This window comes from Pristis pectinata, chromosome 3, assembly GCF_009764475.1.
Source record: "Pristis pectinata isolate sPriPec2 chromosome 3, sPriPec2.1.pri, whole genome shotgun sequence".
NCBI lineage: Eukaryota > Metazoa > Chordata > Chondrichthyes > Rhinopristiformes > Pristidae > Pristis > Pristis pectinata.
This window is the reverse complement of record NC_067407.1, coordinates 120,910,783-120,925,015: the sequence shown is the minus strand read 5'-3', so window position 1 is coordinate 120,925,015 and position 14,233 is coordinate 120,910,783. Positions and strand designations below refer to the sequence as shown.

Genomic DNA, 14,233 nt, shown 5'->3' with positions numbered 1-14,233 from the left:
CTGCCTTGACAGCAATAAAATGAATTCTGGATTCTTGATTTTGGATTAATGTGGTAAAGTCACGTCTACTTGTGGATAGGCAATTAACTACACAATGACGATTCTGATTTCGTCTGGGCTCCTGTTCATATACTACTGACTAAACTTGAAAGAAACTGTTGGAGAGAAATCAGTCCTTTCATTAGGTAGAACTATAGAATCATACAGAAAGTAGTATTTTCCCTGTAAAAATACTATGCATTTAAATTAAAATGTACTTTTTTAAAAAAACATGCACTCACTTGATAACTCACCATAGAGTTGAAAAATATTCAAAAAATGTTAGAGAAATAGGAAGGTATGTGTTTAACCCGGCTTTGTTAGTGTTTTCATCGAATATCTGCTCTATATGAATAATCTGTGATATAAAGTTTTATATTTTGAATTCAGAGATGTCTTTTCAATTAATATCTCAAGTACCTGCCATAAACTAAGTGAATCCTACAGGCAAAATTTATGGGCTTGGTCATCCTTGCAGATAAATAGAAAATGAAGATTAGGAAGTTGTTAAACAATGGGAATATGGATCCCTTGAATATATAAATCAGCCATTTTCCAAGTAAATGTGTACAATTATGTTTTCTGTTCTGCATTTCATCTTTTAATAGCATCGCCAGCAGAACAATATCTTCAAGTAAAATTACCAGATGAGGTGGTTATGAAGATCTTTTCATACCTTCTTGAACAGGACCTTTGTAGAGCAGCTTGTGTGTGTAAACGCTTTAGTGAACTAGCTAATGATCCAATTTTGTGGTAAGTAGATCTTGATTTGTCTGCTACAACTCTAAGATTTGTTTTAGAGTATCTTGTGTATTCATCTCCAAAGTCCAACTAGATCTTTGTTTTTAGCAGCAATAGAAATCAGAATTTTGTTTAATGAAATGGTTCATCTATTTTTGATTTTTTTTTATTGAACCTTGTTGACCCAGAGTGGGAAATAGCATTTGATGTCTAGTATATTTCTTGGAAGTAGTGAAGGTGAGTGTCTTGATCACTAGAGATGAACTCTGATGTGGTTTTTCCTCTAAGCTGGTGTCCCCAGTTGTATATAGAACTTTGAAGTTCCTATTAGAAGGATATATTAAGGAATACCATATGAGTTTGCAAGTTTTTACAGTTGCACCATTTGATTGATTGTCTTTCTTCACTCTTCTCATTCAGAATTAAATTATTTTGTATCCTCCTTTAATCAATATATTTGCAATTGTTTGAGAACTAAAAGTGATACTAGGCAGCCCCAGTATTGGCTCAAACCTTGCTGGGCCGACCACTCCAGCTATGCTTTGTTGGTATCAGTGGTCCCCGCACACAATACTAAACTAGTTTGATGCAGTGGGTCAGTCTCACTAACTCTCCACACCCTTGAATTGGATGGATGAGGCATTTGTGGTGAATTAGCCTTGGGTGGTTTTAAATCCCTTGACATTCCAACTGGTTTAGAGATAAAGCAAGTGATTGCAACCACCAGCAAAAATTGTCCAAATGTTCTCCTGTTTTGGGTCCAGCCTTTTAAAACCTATTTTCTGCTCCTCTACCCATGAGCTCTTCGCAAATGTTTGCTTACGAAGTGCAATGGATAAAATTAACTTTGATTTTATTCACAGTAAAGTATGTTTGAGAAATAAATGGCCAATTGCAATTTCTGCAGTTCAACTTTTTTGGATTCGGGTACTAGCTTTATCACTTTGAGAAACCTTCTTCACAAGCTTAAATATATTGTAAAGTTATTAATGTCTGGTACATCATTTGATCAGTGAAATTTTGCCAGAACTTTTAAAAAAATTGGAGTAACACAGTTATTTTGAGATTTTGTGATTTGATTTGTGATTGATCTGAAATTAAGTCTTGTTGATATTGTTGATATGGGATTCACGACTAACACGGTTGTGGTTGAGAATTTTCAAATGCTGTGTAAGGTGTACAATCTAGTATGCAAATTGGAGAAAATGTGCACTGGGAGAAGAGATAATTGTGGTAAGGAGAAACAATTTATTGTTTACATGGAAGATGGGGGGGTTAGGGAGGGAGGGTGCTGCACTATTTACAGGCAGGAATAGGTCTGAATATTTAGGAGCTGGGATAGCAGTTGGCAACCTTTGGCAATTCAACAATTTCAGCATTTAACAGAAAGGTAGAATTTGTGCTTGCCCCAGTTGTATTGTTTTTCATCAGAGGATGGGATATGGGGGTGAATAAGCTTTTTGTGTTTGGGAAGAGACAGCATGTGTTTGCAGCCTGAGGCAGGGAAGTTTTTTTTATTGTTATTGGAATAAATAACTTTATTTTTTATTGTTATTGGAAAGTAGTGTGCTAAATTTTCGCTCAACAATTTGGAAAGACTTTAGCAAGGTTACAGCTCAGTTGGGTACGGTGGAAATGAAGTGACTTGTTCTGAAGAGGTCATGCAAAAATCCACGTAGGCGGCTTTAAATGTGCCACGATTCAACCCTTCCTTTTACCTTAAAATATTTGGTCAGACAAGGCTTCAATAAAATATGCAATGATTGAATTTGATAAATTTGTATATTTTTAAATTGCTAACAATACTGTGTCTCTTTTTTTTTAATCCAATAATCTGCACCCCTTCGGTGTTGGGATTGCCTAAGTTTACTTGATGTAATCTTTCTCGCTTTTTAACCAAAGCTGCCATTGCTAATTGTCCCCAGTCTGCAGCAAGCTGAATTGAAAGTGGATTACAAAATAAACAGTATTTGGCATTTCCTCTTTTGCTTTCTTTAACAGCCCGTGTGTTATCTAGTGTTCTGTTGAGTTTCAAAGATCCTGAATTTAGTATTAAACAGTTGCTGATTGACTTGGTAGGCCATAATGGAGGGTAGTAAAGAATCAGCCACATTGCTATGGGCAGGCACGGTAGTGTAGTGGTTAGCGTAACGCTATTACAGCGCCAGCGACCCGGGTTCAATTCTGACTGCTGCCTGTAAGGAGTTTGTACGTTCTCCTCTTGACTGCATGGGTTTCCTCTGGGTGCTCCAGTTTCCTCCCACCTTCCAAAGACGTATGGGTTAGGAAGTTGTGGGCATGCTATGTTGGCGCTGGAAGCGTGGCGACACCTGTGGGCTGCCCCCAGAACATTCCACACGAAGATGCATTTCACTGTGTGTTTCGATGTACGTGTAACTAATAAAGAACTTATCTTAAAATCAATTGTAGGCCAAACTGGGTAAGAACCAATATCTTTAGAAACATTAGTGAACAAATGTTTTCTATTTAGTGGGGGGACAAAACTATGCAAAACAAAATGTGGGTCAAAATTGTATATCGTTATTGACATTAGGCTGTGATTCTAGATTTATTTAATTAATTAACCAATTTAAATTCCCTAGTTGTTGGGGTAGGATTTGGACTCCGGTCTTAGGGTTGTTTTACAGTAATTGAACCATGATGCTTTAGCACTTCTCAGTGGTTAATGCTGGTAGATCTTTGGCTTGCAAATGGAGGATGGGGATGATCAAAGGGTATTCATTATATTTGGGGGTGGCAGGGTTGAAGATTTCTACTTGTGCGTGGGCTATAGGTGCTGAGATTTCTCAGGGGAGAGAAGTGGATATACATATGTGGTAGGGGATGTTGAATTTGGAAGATAATAGCTTTTCACCCAGAGCCTTTCACTCATCTGTCTGGTCAGCGGAGAAGGTTAGGATGCTAAGTATTTTGATTTCAATGCTGTCGATTTTTTTTTGCTGGTTGGTCTCTTTTTATTCCTTATTTGTAATGGAAACCTCAGCTCAGTGGTGAAGTTTTAATATCTGAGCATATTTAACTATACACATTTTGTTTTGCTTGGAGTGTCATTTAAGAGCAATATCTGTTGAACTGTCAAACCACTCATCATACATTTTACTCTAAAGTCTACATGTACCATTTAAATTGAGTTGTTTTGCTTAAAAAAAAAGTAGAAAATTGTGGTATGCATGTTAGATAGAAATGTACCTAGACTCATTTTGCATTATGGCATAAGTACTTCACTGTATGATGTACATCCTTTGGTAGTGACACTTTGAGTCTGAAAGTAGTTGGAATATCATCCAGTTTGCTGGAAATTCAGTGTTTGTTCCATTCCCTGGCTATGCTTTGTGATACTTTTTACATTTCCAATGTTGTCATACATAAAGTGTAAAGTATAGAATATGTGTTTCCAGGAAACGATTATATATGGAGGTGTTTGAGTACACCCGGCCAATGATGCATCCAGAGCCAGGCAAATTTTATCAAATTAATCCTGAAGAATGTGAACATCCAAATCCATGGAAAGAGAGCTTTCAGCAGTTGGTAAGACATTTATTATTTCCTTTCTGAATCTTTTTTTTTGAAATGTGAGAATTCTTTTTAATTGACAGATGAAACTTGTTTCCTTTTTAGGGGGCTAAGGTGAATTAAGAGCTGAACTGTGTTGGCTCCAAGTTGACATTTCTGAATAATCATAGGTCCCGAATGTTGTTTGTGCTTTGGGTGGTTTTGTGAGGGGAGAACTGCTTGAATTTGGGCAAGATTAGATATTTCTTTCAGTTAATAAAAAAATGTTCACTAGGTAAATATAGACCAACTCCCTTCTCCAATGTAGATGCGAGTCTACTACAGTAAGGTGAAAGAGTAAGCATGCAAGAAAATAAGTGCACTTTTTTAACTATTGACTATAACTTAAATATTGTGTATTGCTTTGACTTGCTGAATATTTCTAGTGTTTTCTGTTTTTATTTGATCTCCACTAAAATATTTTGGCTTTATTGATATGAGTTTGATGACTGTATGTCTGCCACTTTTGTTAACATATTTTATAGTCATAATTTATCTACATTAGGATGAGTCTGTCATTTGCTTTATTGGTCCAGCTCTGTTATTTGATCTTTCATTTTTAATCTGCTAGAGCACTCTGGTACCCATACAGATATGGGGGGATGTTATTCATCATTCATGAGGACAGAAGGAAATTTGTAACAAATCCCTGACACACACTGTTAACAGAGAGGTTTTTGCTAAAGAATGTAAAGCACCTTCAGTTGTGTATTGGTTTGTTTTCTTATGACAAGAAGATGATTACCAGTGCAGTTATAGGAAGTATTTGTTTTGAGCAGTGTTCAAACTTTTAACTGAAATTCTGTCATACATTAACGTTTTGCTGGTTTTTCACTTTGCATTTTAGTACAAAGGAGCTCATGTAAAGCCTGGATTTGCAGAACACTTTTACAGTAGCCCTGCAAGGTATAAAGGAAGAGAAAATATGTTGGTAAGAATTGTCTCTTTCTAGGAATTTTCACAACAAAAACATGTAATATTTGAGCTAAATTGTGTTTATTTTCCTTATAGTATTATGATACAATTGAAGATGCCTTGGGAGGTGTTCAGGAAGCTCACTTTGATGGCCTTATCTTTGTACACTCCGGTACATACACTGATGAGTGGATCTATATCGAATCCCCTATAACTATGATTGGTGCAGGTAAATGTGGCAAAGCAGAGAAATGGCGTCAAATATAGTAATTGTGTTTTTGGCAACATGATGGTGCAGATCATTAAATCCAAGTTAGGCTGAGTTTCCCCTCCCTGTTACATGGTTCCATGTTTAAAGTGGAATACGACTGAATTCCTAATCGATTTTCAGTGTTAACCAAGGTATTTAGTGCCTCTTGGCCTGGAAGGGAGAAAGAAGCTGGAAGACTGGAGCAGAGGAACAAAAGGCTTATTCAATTTAGTAAGAATATTTGAGGCCTAAAATGTACAGCCAAGATCCTTTTTTTTAATATTTTAAGTAAATTTAGAAGCGCATGTTGTGAATAAATGTTGGCTAAATAAATCTAAATGCTATGCACAAGATACCCCCAGGTTACCCGAACTACCGTATTGGAAATTCATCCTTCAGTAATTCACAAATCACTATTTAAAAAAATTTGAGACAGGGAATAAAAATTTGCTCTTATGGAATTTATGTGAAAAATAAACACAAAATATATGCAGAGAACTGAACTAATTTACTAAGGACAATGATTGCAGGCTGCTGGTTCACAGTGGGAGGCCACTTAAGAGATTTGTTTTAGAAACTGACAAGGCAATGTCTTCTATTAATACTTGTGCAACAATACTTTATCAAACAGTATAACATCAGTTTCCTGTTGATTAAAACAACAATCCTTTTCCTTCTACTTACAATGCAATCAGAATTTCCTTGCCAATGGACCGCATATCTACAGGGGCATCACTGTTGAGAGAAAACTTTCCCATAGAAACACATTCCCACTATAAAATGGGATTCAAAAGGGGCAAGAAACAGTTTGCATTATGGAAAATCACATTACGGACAGTTTTCTAGGAATGCAACCCTTCCATAACATGGGATACACTACACTTAAAAGATATAGTGATTTATGAGGAGAGTATTGTGCTAACGTGGTTTGTTTGATGCACTTTCAGCACCAGGCAAAGTTGCTGATAAGGTCATCATTGAAAACACTAGGGATTCCACCTTTGTATTTATGGAAGGTTCTGAGGATGCCTATGTTGGATATATGACAATTAGGGTAAGTTCTATGAAATTAATGGATCTGAAGTAATTTGATAATAGGACCTAGCTGACTTTCGTATAGGCAAAATATTTAAATGTGCACTTTTTCATTCTAGTTTAATCCTGATGATAAATCAGCACAGCACCATAATGCACACCACTGTTTGGAGATCACAGTGAATTGCAGTCCAATAATAGATCACTGCATCATTCGCAGTACTTGCACAGGTCAGTATCACTTTTTTTTTGCGTGTTGCGTTATTTGAAGACGTGTTGAGTTGTTTTACCACAAGCATTTTATGTACTTAGTATTTGTAAGAAGCTAGTTTTGGACTTGGAATCAATGGCATTTATACAGTATTGTGTATAGAACATCTTTGTGTAAAATAAGCAAACTGAGACATTGGATTTAATTTTTACTTTGTATTGTGTGGTGTTAACACCTAGTATGTCAGTGGATATGAATATGTGAAAATTAATGAAACTAGATGTTGGAAATCTGAAATAAAAATAAAATGTTGGAAACACTCAGCAGGTCAAGCAATGGAAAGAGAAACAACAGTTAAGGTTTCAGGTCAAAGGCATGTATATGTCTGTTTGCCCATCAGTAGTTTCTTCTTATTTCTGTCCACTCTGCTTTTGTCTTTTCCCTCTTTGTTCCTGATTCCATTCATCAACACCTGGTGCTTTTTTTTGTTTGATTTTCATTCCATTCAGGTAAATAGTCTCCATTCCTTTCCCACCTTCTCTGCTAATAAAACTCATATGTTTTCACTCTTTCCCAGTTCTGATAGAGGACTTGAAACATTAACTATTTCTCTTTCCACAGATGCTTTCTGACCTGCTGAGTGTTTCCTGTATAGTCATTTTTTATTTTAAATAGTATGGCTTGCTAGTTTCATATTCTTGGGGTAAGTAGGGAGAAATATAGGCTTCTTTATCATCCCCATTGTAATCCACCGTTCTCTTTTGTGTCTTGTCCTCTTTCTGTGCACCTTAGATGAATAGAAATTTGCAGGGATTCTTTCTCAATTTTTAATGTTGGCATTTATGACTGAGCATTGGCAAAACTAAAAGTTTTCTAAACTTGTCTGCTGTTCCACTAAATATCCTCCAAAAAATGGAGCAGTAATGAAACAAAATAATTCCCTCAGCCTGCCTTCTCTCCTCCACCCCTCACCCACCTACTTTGGTTTTCCCTTGTCTTTGTCTTTCTTGGTCATGATCCATTTTCCTGAAGGTGCATTAAAACACCAGCTGTTTTAAAAAAAAAATGGTGGTGAAAGTGGCACAAAGACTTGTATTCATGAATTCATTCTAGAACATTGCTTTTGTATATCTACTTTACCCTCTTGCTCATTTTTTTTCTGCCATGTCCACCCTCTTTCCCCCCCCATAACACTCTTGATCATGACTGGATGGGGGATGTACATGTGTGCAGATGGAAGATGGTGGGGCAAGAAAGCAAATTGGAGCTCTAGGTTGTTTTACCAGTCCATAACTTTCTAGTACCTTATGGGTATTATTGCAGCTGTTGTTTTATTGATGTGCTTTAGCTATGTGGTTATTCCTTCAAGATCTGTTAGCTTCATCTGACTTTTTTAAAAAAAAATCTTCTGGTTCCTCACTTTAAAGTTGATAACTGGATATTTGTAACAATGAAGTTGTTTTAAAAAAAAAACTGATCATTTTCCATCCCAGGGGCCGGTCCCACTCCTGCAACATCACTTGGCCCTTCCCCAGATCCCACTGAAGCCATCACCTGCACATGTTCATTTATCAGTGCCCTCTTGACTATTATCCCACTCCTTCCGTGAATTTAAACCTGCATTATCCATCCTGCTTGCTTATTGCCTCTTTCCTGCCATCTCATTTCAGCTTTCCTTTTTCCTGCTAACTTGTTTGGTCCCCACTGCCTCATTTTAAAAATTCTTGTTCTGCAGTTTAAATCCCTTTACGAGCTTGCTCTTCCTGTACTTCCCACCACCACCTCCACTCATCCCCACCCCACCAGCCTTATCTCTGCCTCTAAAGAAAAGTTTTCAATCCTTCAACTCCCCTTTCCCCCACCCATGCCCATTTGGAGCCATGCCTAAACTAGCATAGACCCATCCTTAGGATTTATGTCCCACTCCCTTTTGATCATTTTAACCCACTACTTTATCCTAGCCTTTAGTTATCCCATCTGATAGCTCCTTATTTAATATCTCCTTCTGTATCAAGTTTCTTTGAATCATCTTTGGATGTTTTGCTATGTTAAAGAAATACAAATGCAAGTTAATTGTTATAAAATATTTGATTCTTCCTTTTTTTTTTACAAATCCAATAATAATGTACATTAACTTTGAATTTTATAGTGTGCCTCAAGTTAGTTTACACTCCCAGAAATTCTTTCTTGTTGAAATGATAAAAATTGATTTACTATTGTTTGTTGCAGTTGGCTCTGCTGTGTGTGTCAGTGGCCAGGGAGCATCTCCAACTATCAAGCACTGCAACATTAGTGATTGTGAAAACGTTGGGTTATATATAACAGATCATGCACAGGTATGGTAGTGCATAATGAAGGTGACTTTTTATTAAACAGTTTTGTTTTCTGCCCATAGCTTAGTATAATCTTTTTATTTCATAGGGAATTTATGAGGACAATGAAATTTCAAACAATGCTCTTGCTGGAATCTGGGTAAAAAACCATGGAAATCCTATCATCAGGAGAAATCAAATTCACCATGGGCGTGATGTTGGGGTCTTCACATTTGATCATGGCATGGTAACTCTTACTACTTTCAATAAGAATTTGATAGCTGATGAATGGGATAATTATTGAATTAATCAACAGAGTGAGTGTTTGGGCTGGGATGTAGCAATTCATCAGAATTTGGACTGGAAGAATTTGCTCTCATGTTCTATCAATGTTGACCGTAGTCAATTAGGTTTCCTAATGGTGATGTGCCTATTTTTGGAAAGCAATTTCATAAATACCAACTAGAAATGGTAAACTGACACTTCACAAACTTGCAAATTCTTATGCTTCTGCATCCAAGATGTACCAGCTCTGAGAGAAATTTCTGGTACACCATTTTTAGATGTTGTGATTTCTTTACTTAAAACAATTGTTACTGACATTTGTCAATGGGGATAGAAATCAAGATATTAGATGCCAATTATTTTATCTTCAGAGAAATGAAGCTGTTTACTGCCATGATCTTGTTAAAACAAAATTAAGTAGATTTTGTTGAATGAAGTTTTGTCTAGATTGCTTTTATTCTGTTAGTCTTGTGTTTGCTTAACAAGATGATTTTGGCATTTTTCAATACAGATGTCCCATGTGAACTTTTTATAGCAAGTGATGTAAGGGCATGTATTTCTTTCCTGTGCTCTCTTTGAGGGGCAGTACAATGGTGGAGCTGGTTGAGCTGCCTTCTGGCTCCAGTGACCCATGTTCGATCCTGACTTCAAGTGCTGTCTATGTAGAATCCGCACATTCTTCCTGTGACTGAGTGGGTTTCTCCAACAGCCCCCAGAGACGTGTGGATTTATAGGTTAATTAGCCACTGTATATTGTTCCTGGTGTATAGGTGAATTGGTAGAGTACTTGTGGAGTTGATGGGAATGTTGGGGAAAAAGAAATGGGATTAGTGTAATGGTTGGGTGGTTTTGCCAGTTTCTGTGCTGTATTACTCTGTGGTTCTTCTGTCAAAAGCTAGATGTTGATTTCAGAGAACTTAACTCAGTTTACAGTTTCCTTTAAGCCTAAATTGTATTGATTAAGATAAGATCTTTATTAGTCACATGTACATCGAAACACAGTGAAATACATCTTTTGCGTAGTGATTTTGGGGGGGCAGCCCGCAAGTGTCGCCACGCTTCCGCCGCCAACATAGCATGTTATTCCATATATACTCACTGGAAGAGCTTTGACATCAATTCTTTCAGAATCCCCGACTTAATTGTAAATTTCTGTTTAACCAGTGGTATTGATGCTCTCACACTTTGCAAAATCTGTTTTTACTTTTTCTTTGGAATCATCTACGCTTGTGGCTCATAACAATGTTTTAGATGCATAAAATAATTTTCCAGAAATAAGTGTTATTGACCAAGATGCATAGGATATTACTCTTCGGTTATTCCTGGAGCCGTGCAAGACCTGACCTATAGAACATGTCTTGTATAGTTCTTCAAGATCTCCAAATATGTCTTTTAAGATCTGTTGTCATTCAACATTTGCCATAATCTTTTCTACTCTTAGAATCATGACCAATTTTTTTAATCTGCTGATCGGGTAGATTGGTATGGACCTACCTCAAGAATTCATCTTTCTGCTATAGTCTTGCTTCCATTGCAATGGTTTGGTATATACTTATATAGTATTCTTGTTCAGGTTCGCTGGTCTCTTGATTCACAGTAATCATGTTTGTCATTAATAAAATACTTGACAAAATGCAGCTCTTGAGCATAGTGTGTTCCTGAATCAAACTTTAAATTATGATCTATGATTGTGTTATCTACTGTTATATATGAATGAAAAGTTGTAACAGGGAAATAATTTTACCTGAAACTTTTTATTTGCAAAATTTATATTAAAGTGCATTTGCCAAGGTACACTGGATGCATCCAGTATGAAAGAAAAACACTAGTTCCAGCAAACTGATATTTTTCATCACATTGCTCATAATTTTCCAGTTTTTTTCGGTTTGCATGAATCAGAAGACATTAGTCAGATTTTATCATCTGCATTAAGAAGTTGACCCATTAATGTTGGCTGTTCAGTTTGATTGTATCAAGTGATTGTCTTGCATGGCTTTAGTGACTTGAGGCAAAAGTGCAAAATTTTGTAACAAGTCATTAACTGAATCACTATGTAGGTCTGTCAGCCACAGCTATGGTTATGCTTGCTGCTTTCACATCCTTGTATCCAGATAATAGAAGGAATATAGAAAAGTGCATCTTTTTCCTCAACATGTGCTGTTTTGCTGCCGCGTCCGATGGATCTGAGGGCACGGCCAGAATAAAGGGACATTCCATTGGAACTGAGATGAGGAATTTCTTTAGCCAGTGGGGTTGAATCTGTGGAATTTATTACCACGGAGGGCTGTGGAGCAAGTCCTTGGGTGTATTTAAGGCAGAGATTGATAGGTTCTTGATTGGTAAGGGAGTTAAGGGTTATGGAGAGAAGGCGGGTGAATGGGCTTGAGATAAAAGATGAGCTGTGATTGAATGGTGGAGCAGACTTGATGGGTCGAATGGCCTAATTCTGCTCCTATATCTTATGGTCGTACAGTGTCATTACTTTATTAATTTGCTAAGGATCTATATTTTCATGGGTTTTGACTCTTGTGGTTCAAAATCTCAAGGTACAACAATTTTCTTCACTATTCAGATGATTTGCAAAAGACTTTATGATGAAACAGCATTCATGAAATACATTTTGCATTGATTGTGATCTGCTCATTGAAAGAAAAAGTGTTATACAGGGGCTGATTGTAACATGCTCTGGTTATTTTGACAATGTTCATCTTTTTCAAAACACTGTCAAATTACATAGTTTTCAAACGTGGTGACCAAAAAATGCACTTTTGTCTATAGTTTTTTTTTCTTTGAACTTCTGCTAAGCAAATTTACTTTGCTAGTGTTAAATTAGAGCAATGCTGTGATTTTGTGTAAGTTAAGTAGTTTGCAGAAAAATGTTAAATTTTGCCAGAATTCAGTTTTTGGCAATATAAACAATAGGCACACTAATTTAACACATTTAATGTCAGCTAAATTTAAATTTATTCTGATTTTGTTTTTTCTTCCTGCTTAAAGCATATTTTGACAACATCCTTGGCTTTATAGATTTTGCAATAGCTTTCCACTGAAAATGTTTTGAAAATGCATCTTTTGCTTGTTTGAGATTTTTACTCCAGTGTACAAGTGCAGGGCCCAAGTTACACATTTTTTAAGAAACTAGTGTCATCATACCATATTATAAAAACACAGACATCCAAGCTTGGTTCGCTTGTTATTTTTCAGTGTTTTGGAAACTGAACTAACACTAGTTGATAGCACTGTTAGCCAAGAAGCTGTGTCTACTTTATTGACTTAAAGGCTTCACCAAATGGTCTTGTCCATGAAGCAGCTTAAATAAAAAATGTTGTTGTATTTGTTTTTTTTTCCTAATGAATGTGTAGTGCACTGGTTGCTTTTGAAAACAGTTATTTGCTGTTTATGCCAGTTCCCCAAGTGAGAGAAAAGAAACAATAGCTGTCAGTCTTATTGTCACTTCAGTTTCTCTCTCTCTCCACCAAAATTGAAACAGATTTATGGGAACCATAGTTCCTAGGAAAAATAACTAAATCTGGATAAATGAAAAGTATGGAAAAAAAGTTTTTAAAAAAACTGTGCATGCACCTTTTTTTAAAACTTTTTTGTACTTTTTATTCCCCCAGATTTAAACAGTCTGGTACAGCAACTGCAGTACAGGTAAGAGGACTTAAAGACTGATTTAGTTTGCAACTGGAAGAAATACAGATAGGCTGAGGATCCCTGTGCTGCTTGGCATCGGTTAACTGTCACTTTGAATGTTCTTGACATAGAACATGACTCAGTGCCAGAAGAGCAAGTCAAACATCAAAGAATAGTTAGGAAAAGTGACTTAGGAAGTCTCAAGGTGCACTTAAAGGATTTTTTTTGAAGTTTTTGGGTTTAGCAAGGTAGTGGGATTTAGTAAGGAAATGTAAATATAAAAGTGAAATGGTTTGAGATGAAATGCAGTTGTAAGTTTGGAGGATTTGCTGATGCAAGTTAGGACATGGATGGTAGCAATTAAGTATGTCTAAAGACTTCATGGGATTCTTAGATGACAACTGAGAACTAGAAATTTTGGGTCAGTACATTGGGGAATGGAGATGTTATAGTACGTGATAGGCTAATATGAAATCCTAGATGAAGTTGGAATTTGTTTGAAATGAATGGGAGCAGGCTTGTAGAGGGCTGGCATGGATCAGTGGTTCAAGTGAACTGTTTCTGTGTTTGTGCATATTGTGTATTTGAAGGTGGCATTGTAGCAATCAAAATTAAAAGTGATGAGAGTTTCTGGGTGTTAAAAATGGAATTAGACTCTCTTGGGGACAGTAGCCATACAGGATTTTGCTCGGGGTAGAACAGAAGAGTCCAATTGCATGCTCTCTGAAGTGGTGTAGGTGAGTAGCTAAGACAGATGTAAGGTTCCCAGTATTGTGGTGGAAAAATTTTTGCCTCATTCATGAGTTGGTGTTTGTTGGCTTTGTCGCAGTTATAAAAAATAAGGGTACTCTCAAACTATATCATGTTTAAACTTGGAAAAAATTAGGAGTGGTACTGTTGATCCTTCGCTTAAATTTGAGGAAGTTTGGAGTCCATTTATTCAATATTTTCGCATGATATAGATCCCCTTGTAATAACCTTTCAACTTAGAGGAACGGAGTCTCTGTTTCTACTGAGAAATTTTAGTCCAGTTTTTTTTTTGTTTGTTTTTTTTTGAATTTTTTTTCCTTAGCTTAGTTTGGTTTGATATACTTTAAATTTTCTTATTGTTTTGGTGATTTTTTTCTTTTATAGTAAATCTTTTTCTTTCCTTTATATTATATTCATTCACTAAGAGATCGTTGGATCTACAGATTTCTTATATACTTTATTGTTTTTTATGATTATCCATGCATG

The 14,233-nt window shown here is 36.3% G+C and overlaps 1 protein-coding gene across 2 annotated transcripts in view; it reads left to right on the top strand.

Annotated features, from left to right (window-relative positions):
* The window catches only part of fbxo11b (F-box protein 11b), a 94,523-nt gene that overhangs the window by 56,638 nt on the left and 23,652 nt on the right, over nt 1–14,233 (top strand). For both annotated transcript variants that reach the window (XM_052010768.1, XM_052010769.1), the window contains 8 exons: nt 648–792; nt 4,200–4,329; nt 5,201–5,284; nt 5,365–5,497; nt 6,466–6,572; nt 6,673–6,784; nt 8,994–9,100; nt 9,186–9,323. In XM_052010768.1, coding sequence (XP_051866728.1) covers nt 648–792; nt 4,200–4,329; nt 5,201–5,284; nt 5,365–5,497; nt 6,466–6,572; nt 6,673–6,784; nt 8,994–9,100; nt 9,186–9,323 — 956 coding nt within the window. The remainder of the gene's footprint in view (nt 1–647; nt 793–4,199; nt 4,330–5,200; nt 5,285–5,364; nt 5,498–6,465; nt 6,573–6,672; nt 6,785–8,993; nt 9,101–9,185; nt 9,324–14,233) is intronic.